General features: G+C 44.0%; 1 protein-coding gene across 2 annotated transcripts in view; it reads left to right on the top strand.

The window, feature by feature from the left end:
* Positions 1 to 7701, top strand: part of LOC145407264 (zeta-crystallin-like) — a 72388-nt gene extending 64687 nt beyond the window's left edge. For both annotated transcript variants that reach the window (XM_080278302.1, XM_080278301.1), the window contains 2 exons: positions 4873 to 4965; positions 7471 to 7701. In XM_080278302.1, the coding sequence (XP_080134428.1) occupies positions 4873 to 4965; positions 7471 to 7545 (168 nt within the window). In that variant the 3' untranslated portion in view covers positions 7546 to 7701. The remainder of the gene's footprint in view (positions 1 to 4872; positions 4966 to 7470) is intronic.
* Positions 7702 to 17790: the final 10089 nt, after the last annotated feature.

The following is a 17790-nucleotide window of genomic DNA, read 5'->3' as shown; positions in this document are numbered from 1 at the left end:
GGAGGTATGAAAGGAAAAGTAGGGAATGTGAAGGTGGATGGAGTAGTTGGTGAGTGGGTTGTTCCTGCAGAAGTGGATGAGAATGGCAATGTTCTAGTTGACATTTGTGCAGGGAGAGGGTTGGTGATAGCCAATACCCTCTTTACTTTAGGCACAAAATGATCCTCAGGTATGAGTGGCGAGTGGTGGGAAGGGTGTGTAGTGAACTGAATGAATGGAAGGGAATGGTTGATTATGTGTGTGTGGATGAGAGAATGAGAAGGTATGTAATGGATACAAGAGCATAGAGAGGTTGATGGAGGGGACTTTATGACCACCACTTGAGGTGCTAAAAGTCAAAGTACAAATGTGATGAAGAAATAGAGGGAGAGAAGGACAGGAGGAAGTAGTCCATACAGTGAGGGTAGAAAGGTTGCAAGAGGATGGAAAAAAGGAAGAATCTAAGTGAGAAGTGGAGGAGCGATTGGGTAAATATGTCGATATAGTGCTGCTCTCGGGTGTCTGCCCTTTTCTCTCCTCCATCCTTCTTTCCTTCCATCCTTTTCTGTCTTTTTTTCCTTCATTATTTCCACGTCTTTCTGCCTACGGATGACTTTACACTCCCTCTTCTGTCTTTCTTTCCCTCATTCTTTCCTCTTCCTTCTGCCTTTGGGTGACTCTACACTGAGTGACAAGCCAAGTGGTAACCATTTACTATGCTGGGTGGTAACCATGTAACCAAATTTTGGCACCTGGTGGTTTAGTGGGTACCAGTAATTATGGCACTGCAATCAGTTTCAGTTGGTAAAGGTTTATATCTAAGAGGTGGTTGGGGTTTATTGCTCATGTAATGCCACTCAGGGATGAGTGAGGCTGGTCATTCTCATTTTAAATGTCAGGACCAACTTTCCTAGCCCCTGGCTCCTATTCTCCTCATGGGGCAGTGTAGGACTGGAAAATGGATGGATGGATGGGAGAGGTGGAAGGTGTGTGCAAGATATTCACAGAAGAAATCTGTGCAGCATGTGAGGTGGTGTGTGGGGTGAAGAGAAGACTAAAGGGGGTGCAAGGAACAGCATGGTGGAATGAAGACGTGAGAGTCTGTGGTGCAAAAGAAGAAAGCTTATAGTGAGTCAGTGGGAAGCAGAGGCATGGATGAAGTTGAGAGATGGAAGAGAGAGTTATATATCGAGAGGAAGAGAGAGGTGAAAAGATTAGTAAGAGAAAGACAAGTGTGGATGAGGAATTTGGAAGGAATTTGAGTGTGAAGTGGAGGGAATGTAAGAAAATGTTCTGGAAGGAGGTAAAGAGTGTTAGACAGGGTGATAAAGAAGTTAGTAGGGGAGTGAAAGATAAAAATGGTAGATTGCTAGTGGAGAAGGGAGAAAGAGTGAGCCATTGGAGAGAACATTTTAACCCCTTAACCGTGGGGCGTCACTTTCGTGACGCTTGGGAGCAAGGGATCATACCACGGGGCGACACTTTTGTGATTCTGTGTTATTTTGAATTCGCCCGGGCTTTGAAATGGTGGCTTGTATCATCTATCAGTACTGCCATTGTCCAACACTAGTCAGCACTCCTAATCTCATCTGTACTCCCATCCATTGTTGACAATTTAGCCATTTCTCCCCGTTCTTGACTCCCCTCCCTACCTCCCCTTCATTACCCTATCCTCTCGCCTGCCCGGACGTGCAACGCTAAGTAAATCTTCCCTGGAATTTTTCACTGATTACATCCATTGAAATAAGCCCTATGCCCTATTCTTATACCAAATAGTATATACAAGAAAGAAATAAGGTAAGTGAGAGTGCCATACACCTAGAATTGGCTAATTATCACCTGACAACACCTCACGTGCACTCGTTCGCAAATTTTCGCTGTTTATTTCCCATTGAAATATGCCGTATAATCTATTTTCGTAATAAAAATATATATAAGAAAGGAAGGGAGAAGCCTAAGTGATATTTACATTTACCTGGAACTACCTAATTATTGCAGGCCACCACACTGTATTCTACGCTAAGTAAATCTTCCCTGGAATTTTTCACTGATTACATCCATTGAAATAAGCCCTATGCCCTATTCTTATACCAAATAATATATACAAAAAAGAAATAAGGTAAGTGATAGTGCCATACACCTGGAATTGGCTAATTATTACCTGACAACACCTCACGTGCACTCGTTCGCTAATTTTCGCTGTTTATTTCCCCTTGAAATATGCTGTATAATCTATTTTCGTAATAAATATACGTATAAGTAGGGAAGGGAGAAGCCTAAGTGATATTTACATTCACCTGGAACTACCTAATTTGTTATGTATTGTCTTGGTTTCCTGCCAGTCATTTCATTGCTATATATTAGCAGGTCTCATAGGGCTGAAGTTGGTAGTATTGGACCTACCCTAGCCAGGCGGCAGGAGGCCACCACTATCAGTTCACTGTCGTCTTTGAAAGTGGGAGTATGTCTGATTTGCTCCTGCTAACTTCCGTCGCTTTACAGCCCCATGCAAAGGGCCCTGTGACCTTTACCCCCTACTAAACCTCGTGTGGAAAGAGGTAAGGGGCTGACAATTGATAAAGAGTGACTATGATCTTTTTATTGAGTAAAACAGTGCAAGTGGAATTGTAAATAAAGTAAATAATGTGTAAACAGCAAGAAAGCAATGAATGTAAATATAAGTGAACAGTGGAAAATAGTTTTCTTAGTTATTTCAAGTGACAGTGCATAACACAGTGTAAATAAAATAGAAATGTAAATAATGTAAATAAAGTAGAGAATGTAAATAGAAATGTAAATGAGTGGTATTATAAGAATATGAGTATATATACTAGGAGTAATGAAAGTGAAAGTTTCACTCTAGCATGTATGAATACTATGAGTTATGAGAGTGAAGGTGAAAGTGACATTCACTCTCAATGCTAGTATACAGGACGAGAAAGTGAATGCTACATATTTTACTGAAAGAAATTGAATCCCTACAGTGACAATAAACTACTATTACTGAAGGAAACTTATGGATAAAGACTGTAGATATATATAAGTGTTATATAGTAACAGAAATATAAACTGTGAGTGTTTTTATGAATAATAGGCAACACTAGCGGCGAACAATCGGAATTGGGATGGTCATACACCCTCGTAATTTTCATTGCTTTCACAGTGTTTTTTTTGGGGAGTATGGATTCCAAAATTATTTGAGAATCATAGATTAGTGTTTCTAGTGATAATATCAGGCTGTGGTAATCATATTACGAGTTGTCGGGAAGTGTAAAGTGGAGACTTCGTTACCCAACTTCAAAGGTCTCCACAAGTCCTACGGTACTCGACGAAGGCTCAACAAACACCCAAGAAGAAAGCTGAAGGTATGTGCCATAAGTATATTTGATTTTAATATTCTAGGACTAATAACTGATTTTTGGTAAATATTTTTAGAGAGTCTGTCGGAGCGCGAATATGCCCGCGGGAGCCGCAAGTCAAAGCAAAACAAGCCCGCGGTGTAAGGGTTAAGGAATTGTTAAACATAAAGAATGAAAGTAATGCTAGTATAAGTGGCCAGGGAATGACTGGGAGAAGGAGGGAGGTGAGAAGGGAGGAAGAGATCAGTAGGATGGAAGTAGTGGAAGCAGTGAAGAAAGTCAGAATGGGGAAAGCCCGAGAATTAATGGAGTGTGTGGCCAATTGCCGAAGCATGGGGGAGAAATGGTAGTAGAATGGATATGGAAGGTGCGCAGCTTGACCTGGGAGGAAGATAGAGTTTTGGAGGATTGGAAGTCAGGTATAATTATTCCCCTGTACAAAGGAAAAAGGGAAAAAGAAGTGTGTGGTTATCACAGGGGCATTTGTCTTCTTAGTGTAATAGGAAAAGTATGTGGTAGGACACTTACTGATAAGAGTTAGGAAATTAACAGAGGAATTAGTTGTAGAAAAACAGGGAGGTTTTAGGAAGGGAGGAAGTTGTGTAGATAGATACAGTAGATAGATATTTAATTTCATTTATTCATCATCTAACCCTGTGTTCCCTCAAGAGGAGCATAGTAGCCCGGGGCTAGGCAAGTTGGTACTGACATTTAAGGTGAGAGTGACCAGTCTCACTCATCCCTGAGTGGCATTGTACGTGGATATAAACCAACTGGCTCAATCCGATTGGAGCACCTTAATTAACCACTAAATCACTAGGCACCATAATTTGGTTATATGGTTACCACCCAGCATAGTAAATGGTTTTCTGGTGTACAGGAAACCATTTGGCTTGTCGGTCAGTGTAGAGTCACCTGTAGACAGAAGGGAGAGGAAAGAATAAAGGCAAGAAAGACAAGAGGATAGAAGGAAGAGAGGAAAAGGCAGTTACTCGAGAGCAGCACTTCTTTAAGTGGGTGGATGGTGAGCACCCCCACCTACCACTTAGTTATAAATAGATAGATAGATAGATAATTTTATTCTGACAGCCAGCAGCCTAAGAAAGACATCTCAGTAATTGAACTGGGACATGCTTTCATATCTTATATGATACAGAATGTTATAAGTTCATTTACAGGTATGGAAACTTGGACACAAGTTTTGTAGGGACAGTGAAGAAAATAACAGACATATAAGTACTGCATACTTCAAGTGATGTAAGAGACTGAACCCCATGAAAGAAAATGAGCTTAATCTGTGGATATAAGGAAGATTTTGAAGTAGCTTCACCAAATTGAGAGGGGTAAGTATTAATAAATCAGATGTCTGGGTAAAAGCTGAATCCACACCTGCATATTATAATTTTTGCAATTAATTTCAGTGTATTTCATAATTACAACTTAGTGTTATTTCTGTCACTCATGTTTTTCGTATGTTTTTGTGCTTGTGTATAGTGTCACAGTGATGAATACATAGTTCACTGATAATTTACAGAGTGAGTGGGAAGAGATGGGAACTAAAGTGGATGAGGGCATTAAGGCTGGTTGGATCTCACCAGTCATAGATAAGGTCTACACCCTCAGCCAGGTCAGTTTCTGTCTTTCTGTAGTGTTCAGTCACTTGCGCACCTTTTTTGAGTACCTGTATGTTATACAGTTGCATATAAAAATATTGCCCCACATTTTAGATGAAAAGTCATGAAACCCCTGCACAAGATTCTGAAAAGTTTGCTAAGGTCTAAAACTTGCATTATCTGGTTTTGAAATAATTGGTCACTATTTTTCTATTTAATTGAATGAAGTGAATAAATATTTATGTCTGCAACTGTAACTCCTTCACTCGCCCCTGCATTAATTTACAGTACTTAGTATGCTTTCTGACTATATATAGGGTACTGTATATTCTGTACTACATTCATCAATACAGTACTAGGCTTTTGTGTAGTAACTACCATATAATCAACAGTTCAGATGTTGTTTATTGATCTCTGATGTTTCAGTGACTCCTCATTCATTCATAACCTGACTAGTAATTTCTTCTTTGTTGATGTAATATGGTTCCTTAGCCTGCCAGCTTCTTAGCTGTTAGAAGTATATTTTTACATTTTTGTATAGTAATGTATAATAATGTAGTTTTATACATCATCATATGTAGTTTTAATTAGAATTATTTTGTATTCTATCCAGCATTGCCTGAGGTTTTTAACACAGGCCTTCTGCACAGTATTCATCATGTTTGTTTTATCTGTTATAACATTGATACTGATGATGGACAGACTTATTGTGTAATGTCATTTTCCTGAGCCTACATGTTGTTATATGGCATAGCTGATACTATAATAGTAGTAGTAGTAGTAGTAGTAGATCAACCGTGGTCTGTCTGAGCTATTAGACCCATCAGCCACAGGCAGGCAGTCACCCCTACAGGGTTGCCTTGTGCAGTGGACAGCGCCTCACTGTGACACAGTGTGGGGAAGAGTGTAGAGGTTTGGTTCCTGGAAGGACACTGCATTTCATTCTTCCACCCATTTAACAGGGGCACTATAATAGCCATCACATCACCCTATTATTTGGTTATATGGTTACCACCCAGAATTGTTAAAGTTAGGTTACAGGAAACCATTAGGCTCATTACCCAGGGAAGTGGCTCCTAAGGAAGAAAGAGGTAGTTCTACATCAAGTGAGTGGATGATGGTTTTCACCACGTACCTCGCACTGGTATGGTATTAAGAGATAGTTGAATGTTTTATGAGAGAAAGGAGAGGAAAGCACATCATTGTAACATATACTGTACATCTGTTATTACAAATTTGTCAATAAGTATCTTGACCACACACACACACACACACAAACATAGTCACGACTTACTATTTGATGGGGTTATGTCAAGTGAAAACCTGCTGCATAATGATTTTTTGTGTAGTGAGGTTCATATAACATGGGTTCAGTGGGGAGACGGCTCCCTTGACCACGAAACTTAAAATCTAAAAAAGCCTACCTATTCAGGCTTGGCCTCGGCACCTCTCAGTAGGCTTTCCACTAGGGGTAGCATCCTTGCTGAACATGATTTCCTAGTCACAAGTTTCAGTATTTCACATACAAAAAGTTATCACCTGCTAAATATTGCATACTGCACTCTTTGTTATGCACTTACATTTTTATTTTGCATAGCAATGGTATTTTAGTGGCCTTTCATGCACAAAATGGAACGAAAGGATGATGATCACAGTGAATGTAAACACTAGGCTGCCATCATGGCTCAGTCAGCTGAGTGGCGGGCCCTTTCATTAGCTGACTGGGAGGCTATGTATGCATGGTAGACATGATTTCCAAGTCACAAGTTTCAGCATTTCATGCAAAAAAAAAAAAAAGTTAATACCACTTGATATTGCACTGTTTGTTATGCACTTGCAATGTTATTTGGTGGTAGTAATGGTGTTTCAATGGCCTTTCATCCGCAAAGTGGATAGATGATCACTGCAAATGTAAATACTGAAAGGCCATATTGGCTCAGACAGCTGACTATTGGCTTGCTTGTGTCACCACGTCCACATGAGATTCTTGGAGGTGGCCGTTGCAGATTATATTCTAGCAAAAATGTTGGCAAGAGGGGAAAGGCACACACAGAGAGAAAAAAAAAAAAAATTGTGAACCAGGCGACTTCAATGCTCTCCATATAGTGAGCACTTCAAAGGTGAAGGACCGTGTAAAGTGGCTGCACGCCTTGCCGCAGGTCCCAGAGCATTCATACTCATGTTTTTATCAGTATTCCAAAAAACGGTCCAACTTCTTAATTATCGTTTTTGCAGTCCATCACATAATGAAATGTTGTAGAACGAGACTTGACTGTTGGAAGGACTGAGGTTGAGCTAGGATTCTGAGGGCTTGAGTGGTATGTGAATGAGTGTCGTGCATTTTATTGGTCATGGTGTTGATAGTTTTCTCTCCTTTGCACATTGTCTTTCCTTGTTTTCTGGACCCCACCTCATTTCATTCAGAGGTGGGGAAAAGAGGTTATGATAATGATAATGTTGCTGTTCCTGCTGCTGCTGCTACTGATAATGATAATGATGATGTGTACTGGTACCAACAGGCCAGGGAGGCCCACAACGACATCATACATTCCACCGGTGCCAAAGGTAATCTGGTGGTGCAGGTACGGGAGTAGCTGCACCTCATTCTCCACCCCATGTGTGCCTCACCCACAAGTATGGCTCACTTGGTTGTGGGCTTCCAGCAAGCATTCCACCCCACACTCACTGAAAATCCTTCAGGAGTAGAGGGGTTTCCCCATAACTAAATGAAATTGTCTGTCTTTAGTTGAAATAAATCTCTGCATCAATGTAAGTGGGTTAATGTATGCTCTAAGTACAAGGCACAGTATAACTTGTATTTTCCAGTGTTTCTTCCTGTAATATATTACCTACCCTCACTACCCATTAGTACTGGAATATTAATGTGTATAATCACAGTATACCATATTCTTTCTCATCTTTCGATTCCTTTCCCCCGTTCTTGCAATATAACATGCACAGGATTATGCTACAGCTTGGGTATAGGGATTAATATTTGGACTTGTGCCTAGTACTTTTGGACAAAGGCCAGATATGCCAGAGACTTCTGAAGATCATACATTCAAATTCACTCTCATCATGTTTAGTTTAAAACCACAAAGACCTTTAATACAAGTTGTTTTATCTATATGCAGTTTGGTCTCTGGTCAACATACCTTGGTGTTGTGGGACCACCTAATATGAGTTCTAGATACCTTTGTGGAGGTGGTATGCGTGGATCACGCTGCCTGCGTGCACTATTTTTCCACAGCACGTCTTGAGGTAGAGGAATTTCATATTGCATAGTCTGTTAGGAACATGAACAGTGTGTTTTGAGGGGTTGCTGGGATTATGGATGAGCACTAAAGTTAGTTACAACACAAATTAAATCCCAGTATCTCTATAATAGGCCAAGATTTGAACCTGCAATATGATAATAACCAGCTTGATGCTATAAGCACGGGAGTTATTTTCACAAAGTGTTTTGCCCATAGTGGTATTTTTTTTTTTTTTTTTTTTTTTGTTTGTCAGCAAGAGCAGGATAAGCTGCAACATTTAACCTGGAGAGATGTTGTCTATATATTCATGTGATTACTAGACATTTTTATTTAGCATAGGAGACACCCAGGTAATGAAAACATGAATGAAGGCAATATCTGTCTCTTCAGTTGGATAAAGTCTTGTAAGCTAAATAAATAATATGGATATAGCAAGGAAAAAAAAAATGCCATCTGAGTGAAAGAGTTGGCATAGTAAATAAAATTGTGTGTGTGGCAGCTGTAAGGGATTGTTTTTATCAGTAGAGTTACTTGTTGTCTTGTGTAATTAAAATTTGATGCATTTTGTAGTGAAGCATGGTTTTGCATTATTGCTAATAAAAGAAGAACTATGGTATTTACCTTATAATTATAATTTTTTTAATATATATTGTCCCAACAACTAGTCAGTGTGGAGAAGAGCACCTTCATATGATGGCACTGATATAACCATATGGCTCCACTTCATGTTTATACAAATGTCCAATAACTCCTTCCCTATCCCCACAGATAATAATGGTTGACAGCAGAAAACAAGCTACTTCAGCCTGAGGTCCACAAGGTTTCTTGCCCAGATGAGCTTCTTATCATGACATCAACAACAATGGCAAATCAGTTAATTTCCTAACATATTTAACTCTTAATTTGGTGATACCTTTTCTGGTACAGGCTATTCTAGCAACTTCAAGCTGATTTTATTCAACTTAGGAAAGAATTTTCATATTGAAAAGAGTGATGAATACTATATCTAACTCACCATTTTGAAAAGTCTTTCATAATCTGATTAAATGCATCTGAAAGTTGCAAGAACAAAAAACTGTACAAAGCACTGTACATCATCTACTTCAAAGGAGTTATACCATATCAGATGCAAAGTAAAACTTTGCTTTTTACTCATTGTTCACACCATAATTTTCAGTTTTCCTTGCATTAATGTTAGGTACATGTTATGCAACATTGTTTTCTCACCTATATTTTGATTTTTGCCTACAGTTCTTGATAATTTTGTACTACACCTTGTTGGAGCATAGCTGTTGTTGTTGTGGCCATAGGCTCACCTTGATATGAATCCAGTTAGCTTGTGGAAAATGGCTACTTCAGCTGGATAATCCCAGAAATCATTGTTTGCAATTACATTGGAAGATTGTCAATGTTTTGAAAGTGAGGTGCATAGAGTGTGGAGGCTGTATTATGTGGGTATAATAGATTACTAGTGACTTGGTTTTCATCTTGGTACCAAAACAGGAGTAAGTCAGTGACTGGATCAGTATGCCATTTGCTCCATGGAGTGAGGAGGAGTATTATGGATATTAAAGAAACAGTGTGTCCCTTTTCTCTGTAGGGATATGCATCATTAAGTTCATTTACAGTAAGTAAAATTTTAATTGCATTTTTTTAGGACTGATATCTTCCCCATAGCTGCAGATATCTGGTAGGGATTTGAGTAAAATGAAAAATGTCATTGGAAGTGTTGTCGTTGTTGTGGCCCTTGGCTTATCTGAAAGTGAACCTGATGGGCTGCAAACTGAAGTTACCTTGCTATACAGTTCACCATCCTCCTTTCGGAGAGTGGTAGGAGTTGAGAGATGTTTGTGTAACCAGGCAGTGTAGCTGCCCATCAGTACCACCATATAAAGGTATCCGTCATTAGCACTACATCATTGTAATGAAAGGTTTAAGAAAAAAAAAAATGCATGAATGACATGGTATAGATGGCTGTGTTTATGCAGCCAAGTGCTGCCTCTTTACCTGAGTGTGTGTGTGTGTGTGTGTGTGTATGTGTGTGTGTGTGTGTGTGTGTGTGTGTGTGTGTGTGTATATTTACCTAGCCGTGATATACAGGAAATGAGTTACGCTCGTGGGGTCTCGTCTCTTTCTCAGTGAGTCAGATTTTGCTTTGAATTTGTTTAAGTTTTTAGACTGGACGATCTCTTTGTCCAGGCTATTTCATGGGTCTGTGTATCTATATGGAAAACTATATTTCATTTTATCCTTCGAGCAACTTGGCTTTTTCATTTTCATTCTGTGTCCTCTTGTTACTCTTCCATCCCATAAAACAGATCTTTTCTGTCAGTTTTATCTACTCCCATCATGGCCATGAACACTGCAAGCATGTCACCCCTCCCTCCCCTTTCTTCTAGGGAAGGCAGATCCAGCTTTTCCAGCCTCTCTCTGTATGACAGATCTGTCAGGCTAGGGACTATCTTGGTTGCTGTTCTTTGTATTCTCTCGATCTTGTTTATATCCTTCTTTTTGTGTGATCATGCTACTGCCGCATATTCCATCCTGGGGCGGATCATGGCCACTATCAATTTTTTCATCATTTCCTCACCCATGTAGTGAAATGCCACTCTTATATTAGTCAAGAGATTGTACGTCTCTCTAACTATCTTCGTGTGTTTTTCTGGTGACAAACTATCCTGGACCAGCACTCCCAAATCTTTCTCTTCTCTCGTTTATGTGATTGGTTCGTTACCCATCATATAATTCAGTGATGGCCTCTTGGTATGTTTACCCATTTCCAATATTTTACTTTTTTTTTTCGTTGAATTTCATTTCCCACATCTGGCTCCATTCATGAATCCTATCCAGGTCTTCCTGCAGCATTTTACAGTCTTCTTCAACTTCTACTGTCCTCAAGATCTTTGCATCATCAGCAAACAGATTTGTATAACTGCTTATTCCACCTATCATATCATTTACGTAAATCTGGAACATTAGTGGCGTTAACACCGAGCCCTGTGGGACTCCATTTGTTACTTCCCTCCATCCAGACATCTTGTCCTTTATTACTGTCCTCATTTGTCTGCCTCTCAAGAAGTCTTTCTTCCACTCCAGGAGGTTTCCCTTCAGCCCTCCTATGTGCTCCAAAATCAACATTAGTCTCTTGTGGGGTATCTTGTCCAAGGCTTTCTCCAAATCTATGTAAGAGGTGCTACCCAAAAGTTCCAGTAATTCGAACAGAGGGAGCCAACCGTTTCCAGTTTTGCCTTTTGCCACTAGGAGTCAGCAGCAACCCTTGTGTGTCTGTGAGCAGACGTGTTGTTGAGCTACGCTTACTATTGTAACGTGGTGTGTAGGTGGTTTGGTGGTTTTGCAATGGTGGACCTCACGGAACAAAGAACCTGCATCAAGTTCTTCAAGATCAACAAGACGGCTGCAGAAACTCACAGGTTGCTTCAGCAAGCCTTTGGTGACAATGCCATGTCTCAAAGCAGAACAGTTTTCTGGTACAGTACAAGTGGTTCAAGGAAGGACAAACGTCCGTTAAAGATGATGACCATTCTGGACGACCATCAATGGCAGCAACACCAGAAAACGTTGGAAATGTTCGTTAGGCTATCCTTGCAGATCGTAAATGAACTATCCATGATGTTTGTGACATCGTTAGACTGTCGAACAGGAGCATGCAATGCATTTTGTCGGACGTGTTGGGCATGAGACGCATCGCTGCAAAATTTGTGCCAAGACTGCTGAGTGACGAGCAGGAGGCACATCGCCTTGCAGTTTGCAGGGAGCTCAAGAATCAGGTCAGAGATGACGCCACCTTCATTTCCAAGGTCATAACTGGTGATGAATCATGGGTTTATGGTTATGACCCGAAGACAAAGCAGCAGTCATCGCAATGGAAGTCTCCCAATTCACCGAGGCCAAAAAAAGTGCGTCAAGTTCGCAGCAATGTCAAGTCAATGTTGATCGTTTTCTTCGATATCCCAGGGATTTTTCACAAGGAATTTGTCCCATCTGGTCAATCTGTCAGCGGAAAGTTTTGCTGTGAAGTTTTGCAGCATCTGAGGGAGAACATCCACTGCAAACGTCCAGAACAGTGGAAGAACAAGGACTGGGTCCTGCATCATGACAATGCCCCCGCCCACACATCAATTGTTGTCTGGCAGTTCCTGGCTTCCATTAATACGATAGTCATCCCCACCCACCCTAGTCACCTGGCCTTGCCCCTGTTACAACTGAAAGGGTATCGATTTGCCTCGATTGAGATCCAGACAGAATCGCAGGAGGTGCTCAAGACCATCACGCTTGAAGCCTTCCAGGAATGCATGGACTCATGGAAAAAAATGCTGGGACCACTGTATACATGCCCAAGGGGACTACTTCGAAGGCGACAGTGAGAACTAGGAGTTAAGGTAACTTATTTTTTTACAGTATTCAAATTACTGGAACTTTGGGTAGCACCTCGTACACACAATCCACCCAGCTCTCTCTCTCCTGTAGCACGTCAATCGCTCTTGAGTAAAAGCTCAACAAGTTGGAAACACATGACCTTCCACTTCTGAATCCAAACTGACTTAAAACCAAGATGTTCATCTCCTCCAGATATTTTATCCATCTGTGTTTCAGGATTCTCTCGCACAGTTTTGCGACTATGCTGGTCAGGGACACTGGTCTGTAATTCAGGGGTTCTTCCTTGTTTCCTCCCTTATAAATTGGTACCAAATTGGCCCTCTTCCATGTTTGTATGCTATTCACATACATAAATGAAGACATTCTAAGAAAGATAATAACATTCATCAGACCAACCTTGGAGTATGCATCAGTAGTCTAGAGTCCTCATCTCAAAAAACAAATAGATAAGATTGAAAAAGTTCAAAGGGCCTCTACAAGATGGGTACCAAGCCTAAGGGATCTAAGTTACAAAGAAAAATTAGAAAAACTGAATCTGCCTACACTACAGGAGAGAAGGAAAAGAGGAGACATGATTATGCTATATAAATGCATATCAGGGAAGGAGAAAATAGACAATTGATTACATAATCTATGGGGATGCATCAGCAAGAGGACACTGAAAAAAACTGCATAAAAAGAGAGGCAATAAATGTGTGTGTGTGTTTTTGTGTGTGTATGTGTGTGTGTGTGTGCACATGCATGCATATGTGTGTATGAGTTAACAAAATTATTATGATTTGATCTGGTTTTAACCATACTTGGTGGATGGATTAAGGGCCACCCAAGGAATACACCTTTAATTTTTCTAGACCATTAGGTTGAATGTCAGGGTCAAAGTAAATCATCAGGTTAAGCAGTTTTATCCGATTTAGACCAAATTTGGCGGTGTTATGTTAGGTGTTTTTAGGGTGGCTTCCCGTCCTAAGAACTCCTGGCCTAGTATTAGGTTCTTTTCAAGACTGGGGTGATACTACAAATACAGGAGGAACAGGGCATAAAAACTCAAGGGAGCACCTTACGTGTATATTCACTAAGGGTCTACGAGAGCAATAGGATTTCTCACAATATCATTGACTCCTCAATTCTGGGGCTGCTGAATAGGGGTGAGCGTATCACGCAGGATGCTTGACAGACACAGTTCACAGTTCAGTGTGGTTCAATTCACAGTACAGTTCACAGTGCAGGGTGATACAGTGCACAGTATAGTTCACGGTACGGGGTGATACAGTTCACAGTGCAGTTCACAGTATAGGGTGTTACAGTTCATGGTATGGTTCACAGTACAGGGTGTTATAGTTCAGGAACACTGGCTCTGGGTTACATGAGAGTCCGTAAGTCTGACCTCATGATGATCACTTGGGGGGGGCACTGACTTGACTTTGTTGCAGGGAGCACACAGAGAGGAGGGGAGGGTGAGAATCTAGGTTGGTACAAGTGCAAGGGGGAGGGGAGTTTGTTGAATCTAAATATCACTGCTTCGGGTATGGGAGCCTTACTTGAATCACACTGCACATCAAGTCACTGTCTGGTCACGGTTACTTAATGATTTCACTGTTGGCACTTTCACTATGTATCCTTGTACTGTTGCACACCTGAATCACTTTACAGTCTGGGCAGGTTGAGGTTGTCCTCCGTGGGTGTAATGAAAGGCCCTGGGTGCTGGGGGCTGGGGACAGAGGTCTGGCTCGTGGGGTAGGGGCCAAACAACTCCTCCAGATGCCTGCTGAGCCGCTGGGTGGAGGATCCACATCGCCTCGGTCGGGAGTGGGGTGGTTCTTGCCCCGGGGAGCCAGGGGTGCCGTCGGGGACCGTGGGGCTGTGGTCCATTTTGGGATGCTTCGCCGTTAGGAGGGGGCTGCAGCGTTGCTCCAGGGAGAGGCCCGTCAGGGGCAGGTCCTCCTCAGGGGCCAGCTGCAGGGAGAATAGCCCCAGTGACACTACAGGGCCCTGCCACCCGGCTGTCAGTGGTGGACTCCCTGGCTGGAGGCTGGTACTACAGCAGGTGGACATGGGAGGACGACATGCAGGCATAGAGCGGCTAGAGGCCGTCTCTTGTGTGCGGGTGTGGCTGGAGGCTGTTGCCTGTGTCTTGTCCTCAGGACCGCTACCGACTCTGTGGGTTGTCCTTGTGGAGCGGCTTGAGGCCATCTCAAAAGTTGAGTGGCTTGAGGCCATCTCAAAAGTCGAGTGGCTTGAGGCCATCTCAAAAGTCGAGTGGCTTGAGGCCATCTCGTTCGTGGAGGAGTGGCTTGAAGCCATCTCATTAGTGGAGTGGCTTGAGGCCGTCTCGTTAATGGAGCAGCTGGAGGCTGTCTCAAGTGCAGAGCGGCTTGAGGCCATCTTGTTAGTAGAGCGGCTTGAGGCCATTTCCGTGGGACTGTAAGGAGTGTAGGATTCAGCTCCACCCCGATCCTGATGCAGGCTGGGCTGGCAGGAAAGTAGTGTGCCCGGGCTGAGGTGTATGGGTCGGGTCGGTTCCGGGAAGTAGGGGCACGCAGCTACTTGGGACTTGTGCCCATATGGCACAGACACCCCGTACGCTGCATCTACCCCTCTGTTGTTGCCTCCTGGGGGTATCGTGTTGTCTTCCACTTCTGTTGTTGTCATTTCACCACCGTCGTTGTGGAAAAAGTCACGTCCTCGTGCCTGGAGGTAGTACGTGTTGGTGCTGTGTGCCGGCGTCAGGTGTTGCAGGAGAACGGTCCAGCAGTCAGTCATCTTGTCCGGGTTATGGTGTGGGGCATAAGTGCGGAAGAGGGCTGAAGGTTGAGCGACTGCCTGAAGGAGGTGGAGTAGGTGGTGGGGCCCGCGGACGCCGTATTTTACCCTGAAGTCTGGGGCCCAGGTGACGTACCTGATCTTCATGGTGTGGTGGTTTGGTGGTGGTGAGAGCCTTGGCTGAAGGCTTGTGAGGGAGGAGGCGGTGGTGCCTTTATGCCGGGGCAGTGTGCGTTGGTTTACCCTGGGGAGAGAGGTGAGAGAGGGCTGAGCTTGGTGTATCATGAAGGTGATAGGTATTGTGTTAGGGGTGAGAGAGGTGGGGGGGAGGGGGGAGGGGTGGGGGATGGGGTGGTGGTGTATCTTGCAGGAGGGTGTGAAAGACGACCGTAGCTAGTGACGGTGGTTTTGATGGTGGGGGTGGGTGGTGGTGTGAATGTGCGGCCTCGTATCATAACAGTTGGGTTTGGGGTGGTGTGTATGGCGGTGGTGTCAGTGGGTTGGTGGTGGGCTGAAGGGTGCGTGGTCGTGATCGGGGGCAGGGAGTGGGTGGCTGAAGGTGTCTGGGTCTGGGGTGGTGTGGGTGTGTGTAGGGCAGGTAGTGGGCGGGAAGCAGGCGGGGTGGCAGCGAGGGATGGGGGTGGTGGGGTGGATGGTTGCTGCGGCACTAATGAATGTAGAGGTGAGGTGTGATGCGGCGTTGGCGAAGGTAGTGGTGAGGTGTAATGCAGCGTGGCAGAGGGTGGTGACAAGGAGGATTGGGAGGGAGGAGGAGGGGGTGATGTAGCAGTCGTAGGAATCGGGAGGGGGATCTTGGGTGGCAGAGGAAGATGAGGTGGGGTTAGGGCGGGTGGGTTCGGTGGGGGCATGGAAAGGGCGGATGTGGCAATTTCTGTATGTGTGGGGAGTGTTGTGATAATCTTTGATCACTTGGTAGGGGTTTGGGACGTGGGTGATGGTGTAGGGGTCCATGAAACGTGGGGCAAGTTTGTAGGGGACAGGCAGCTTTGCCACCATCATGGTGTTGTCTGCCTTGTAGGGGTTGGAGAGCATAGCATCCGGCTGCAAGTCCAGGTTGTTCTGCAGGCGGTGAAGGAATCTCTTAAGATGGTGGAGGGGATCGGACGGGGGAGGAGCAGAGGGTGGTTGCAGGTGTTGGCATAGGGGAAGGAGTGGCACTTCCCCAAAGATGTGTTCGTAGGGGGAGATGCCATCTTCCCTGGGGCAGGAGTTCATCTCCCATTGGATGATCTTAACGTGGGCGGGCCAGTCTTCATTCTTCGTTTCTTCTATTCAGGCCTGGATCTGATTCATTAGGGTGCGGTGGCTTTTTTCACATATTCCATTGCTCTGCGGCCAATACAGGGAGGAGTGAGATATACGGTAGCTGAATAGATTGGCTAATTCCTTCCAGACGGCGCAGGTGAATTCGGAGGCGTTGTCCGAATGCAGGGCCTGTGGAGTCCCAAAGTAAGGGAAAATGTGGCAGACCAGGGCCTCAGCTGCAGCGACGGCGTGGTGTTCTTTGGCAGGGCACGCTATGAGGAACCTGGAACAGGTGTCCACAAAGGTGATAATGTACCGGTAGCCCGCCTTGGGTGGCAGGGGCCCCACCACGTCCACAGTTAGCAACTGCCTGGGCTTATGGGCAATGATGCTTCCTGAAGGGCCGGGCGAGTGGGTGATGTCTTTGCCCAGGGCATATGCTCGGCAGGATTGGTCGGTCTGTTTGACTAGTTAGGAGGGGTTGGGGGTCCAATAGATGTCGTTGAATATCTTCAGGAGCCTTGTTATCCCGAGGTGGATCCCGTTGCTGGAAAGATGTCTCATAGCGTCCTGGGTGGTGTCACGGGCAAGGACGTTGTGCCCAGATGGAGTGAGTAGATGGTTGCCCTGTTGCTGTAGTTTGGTGAATAGGTGGGATGGGATTCATGGTGGGCGGTCTTTATTATGCCATTGTGCCAGGAGGTCCAATCCGGGCTGGAGTGCGTGGATGGGGAGGCGGGAGAGGGCATCGGCATTAGTGTGGAGTTTGCCGGGACGTTAGGAGATTTCGTAGTCGAACTCTTCTAGGGTTTCCCTCCATCTAGTGAGCTGGGCGTTATGAGTGTCTGATTGGCGGAGCCATTGGAGCAACTGGTGGTCAGTAATGATGGTGACGCGGGTGCCCAAGATGTAGTGCCCAAGATGTAGGTCCGGAAGTGCTCCAAGGACCAGATGATGCCCAGGCACTCCCTCTTAGTGGTGTCATAGTTCCGCTCCCCCCGATTTAAGGTGCGACTGGCGCAGGCGATGATGTATTCCTGCCCTTCTTGCACTTGGGCAATGACGGCACCAATGGCTATCAGGGAGACATCAGTATACAGCTGGAGGGGTAGGGTATAGTCAGGGAAGACGACGATTTGGGTGGTGGTGAGCTTGCAC

This window comes from Coenobita brevimanus, chromosome 72 (assembly GCF_032717465.1).
Source record: "Coenobita brevimanus isolate Jiangsu-jjx chromosome 72, ASM3271746v2, whole genome shotgun sequence".
Taxonomy (NCBI): Eukaryota; Metazoa; Arthropoda; class Malacostraca; order Decapoda; family Coenobitidae; genus Coenobita; species Coenobita brevimanus.
Note: the sequence above shows the minus strand (reverse complement) of the source record. Positions and strands in the feature narration are given on the sequence as shown.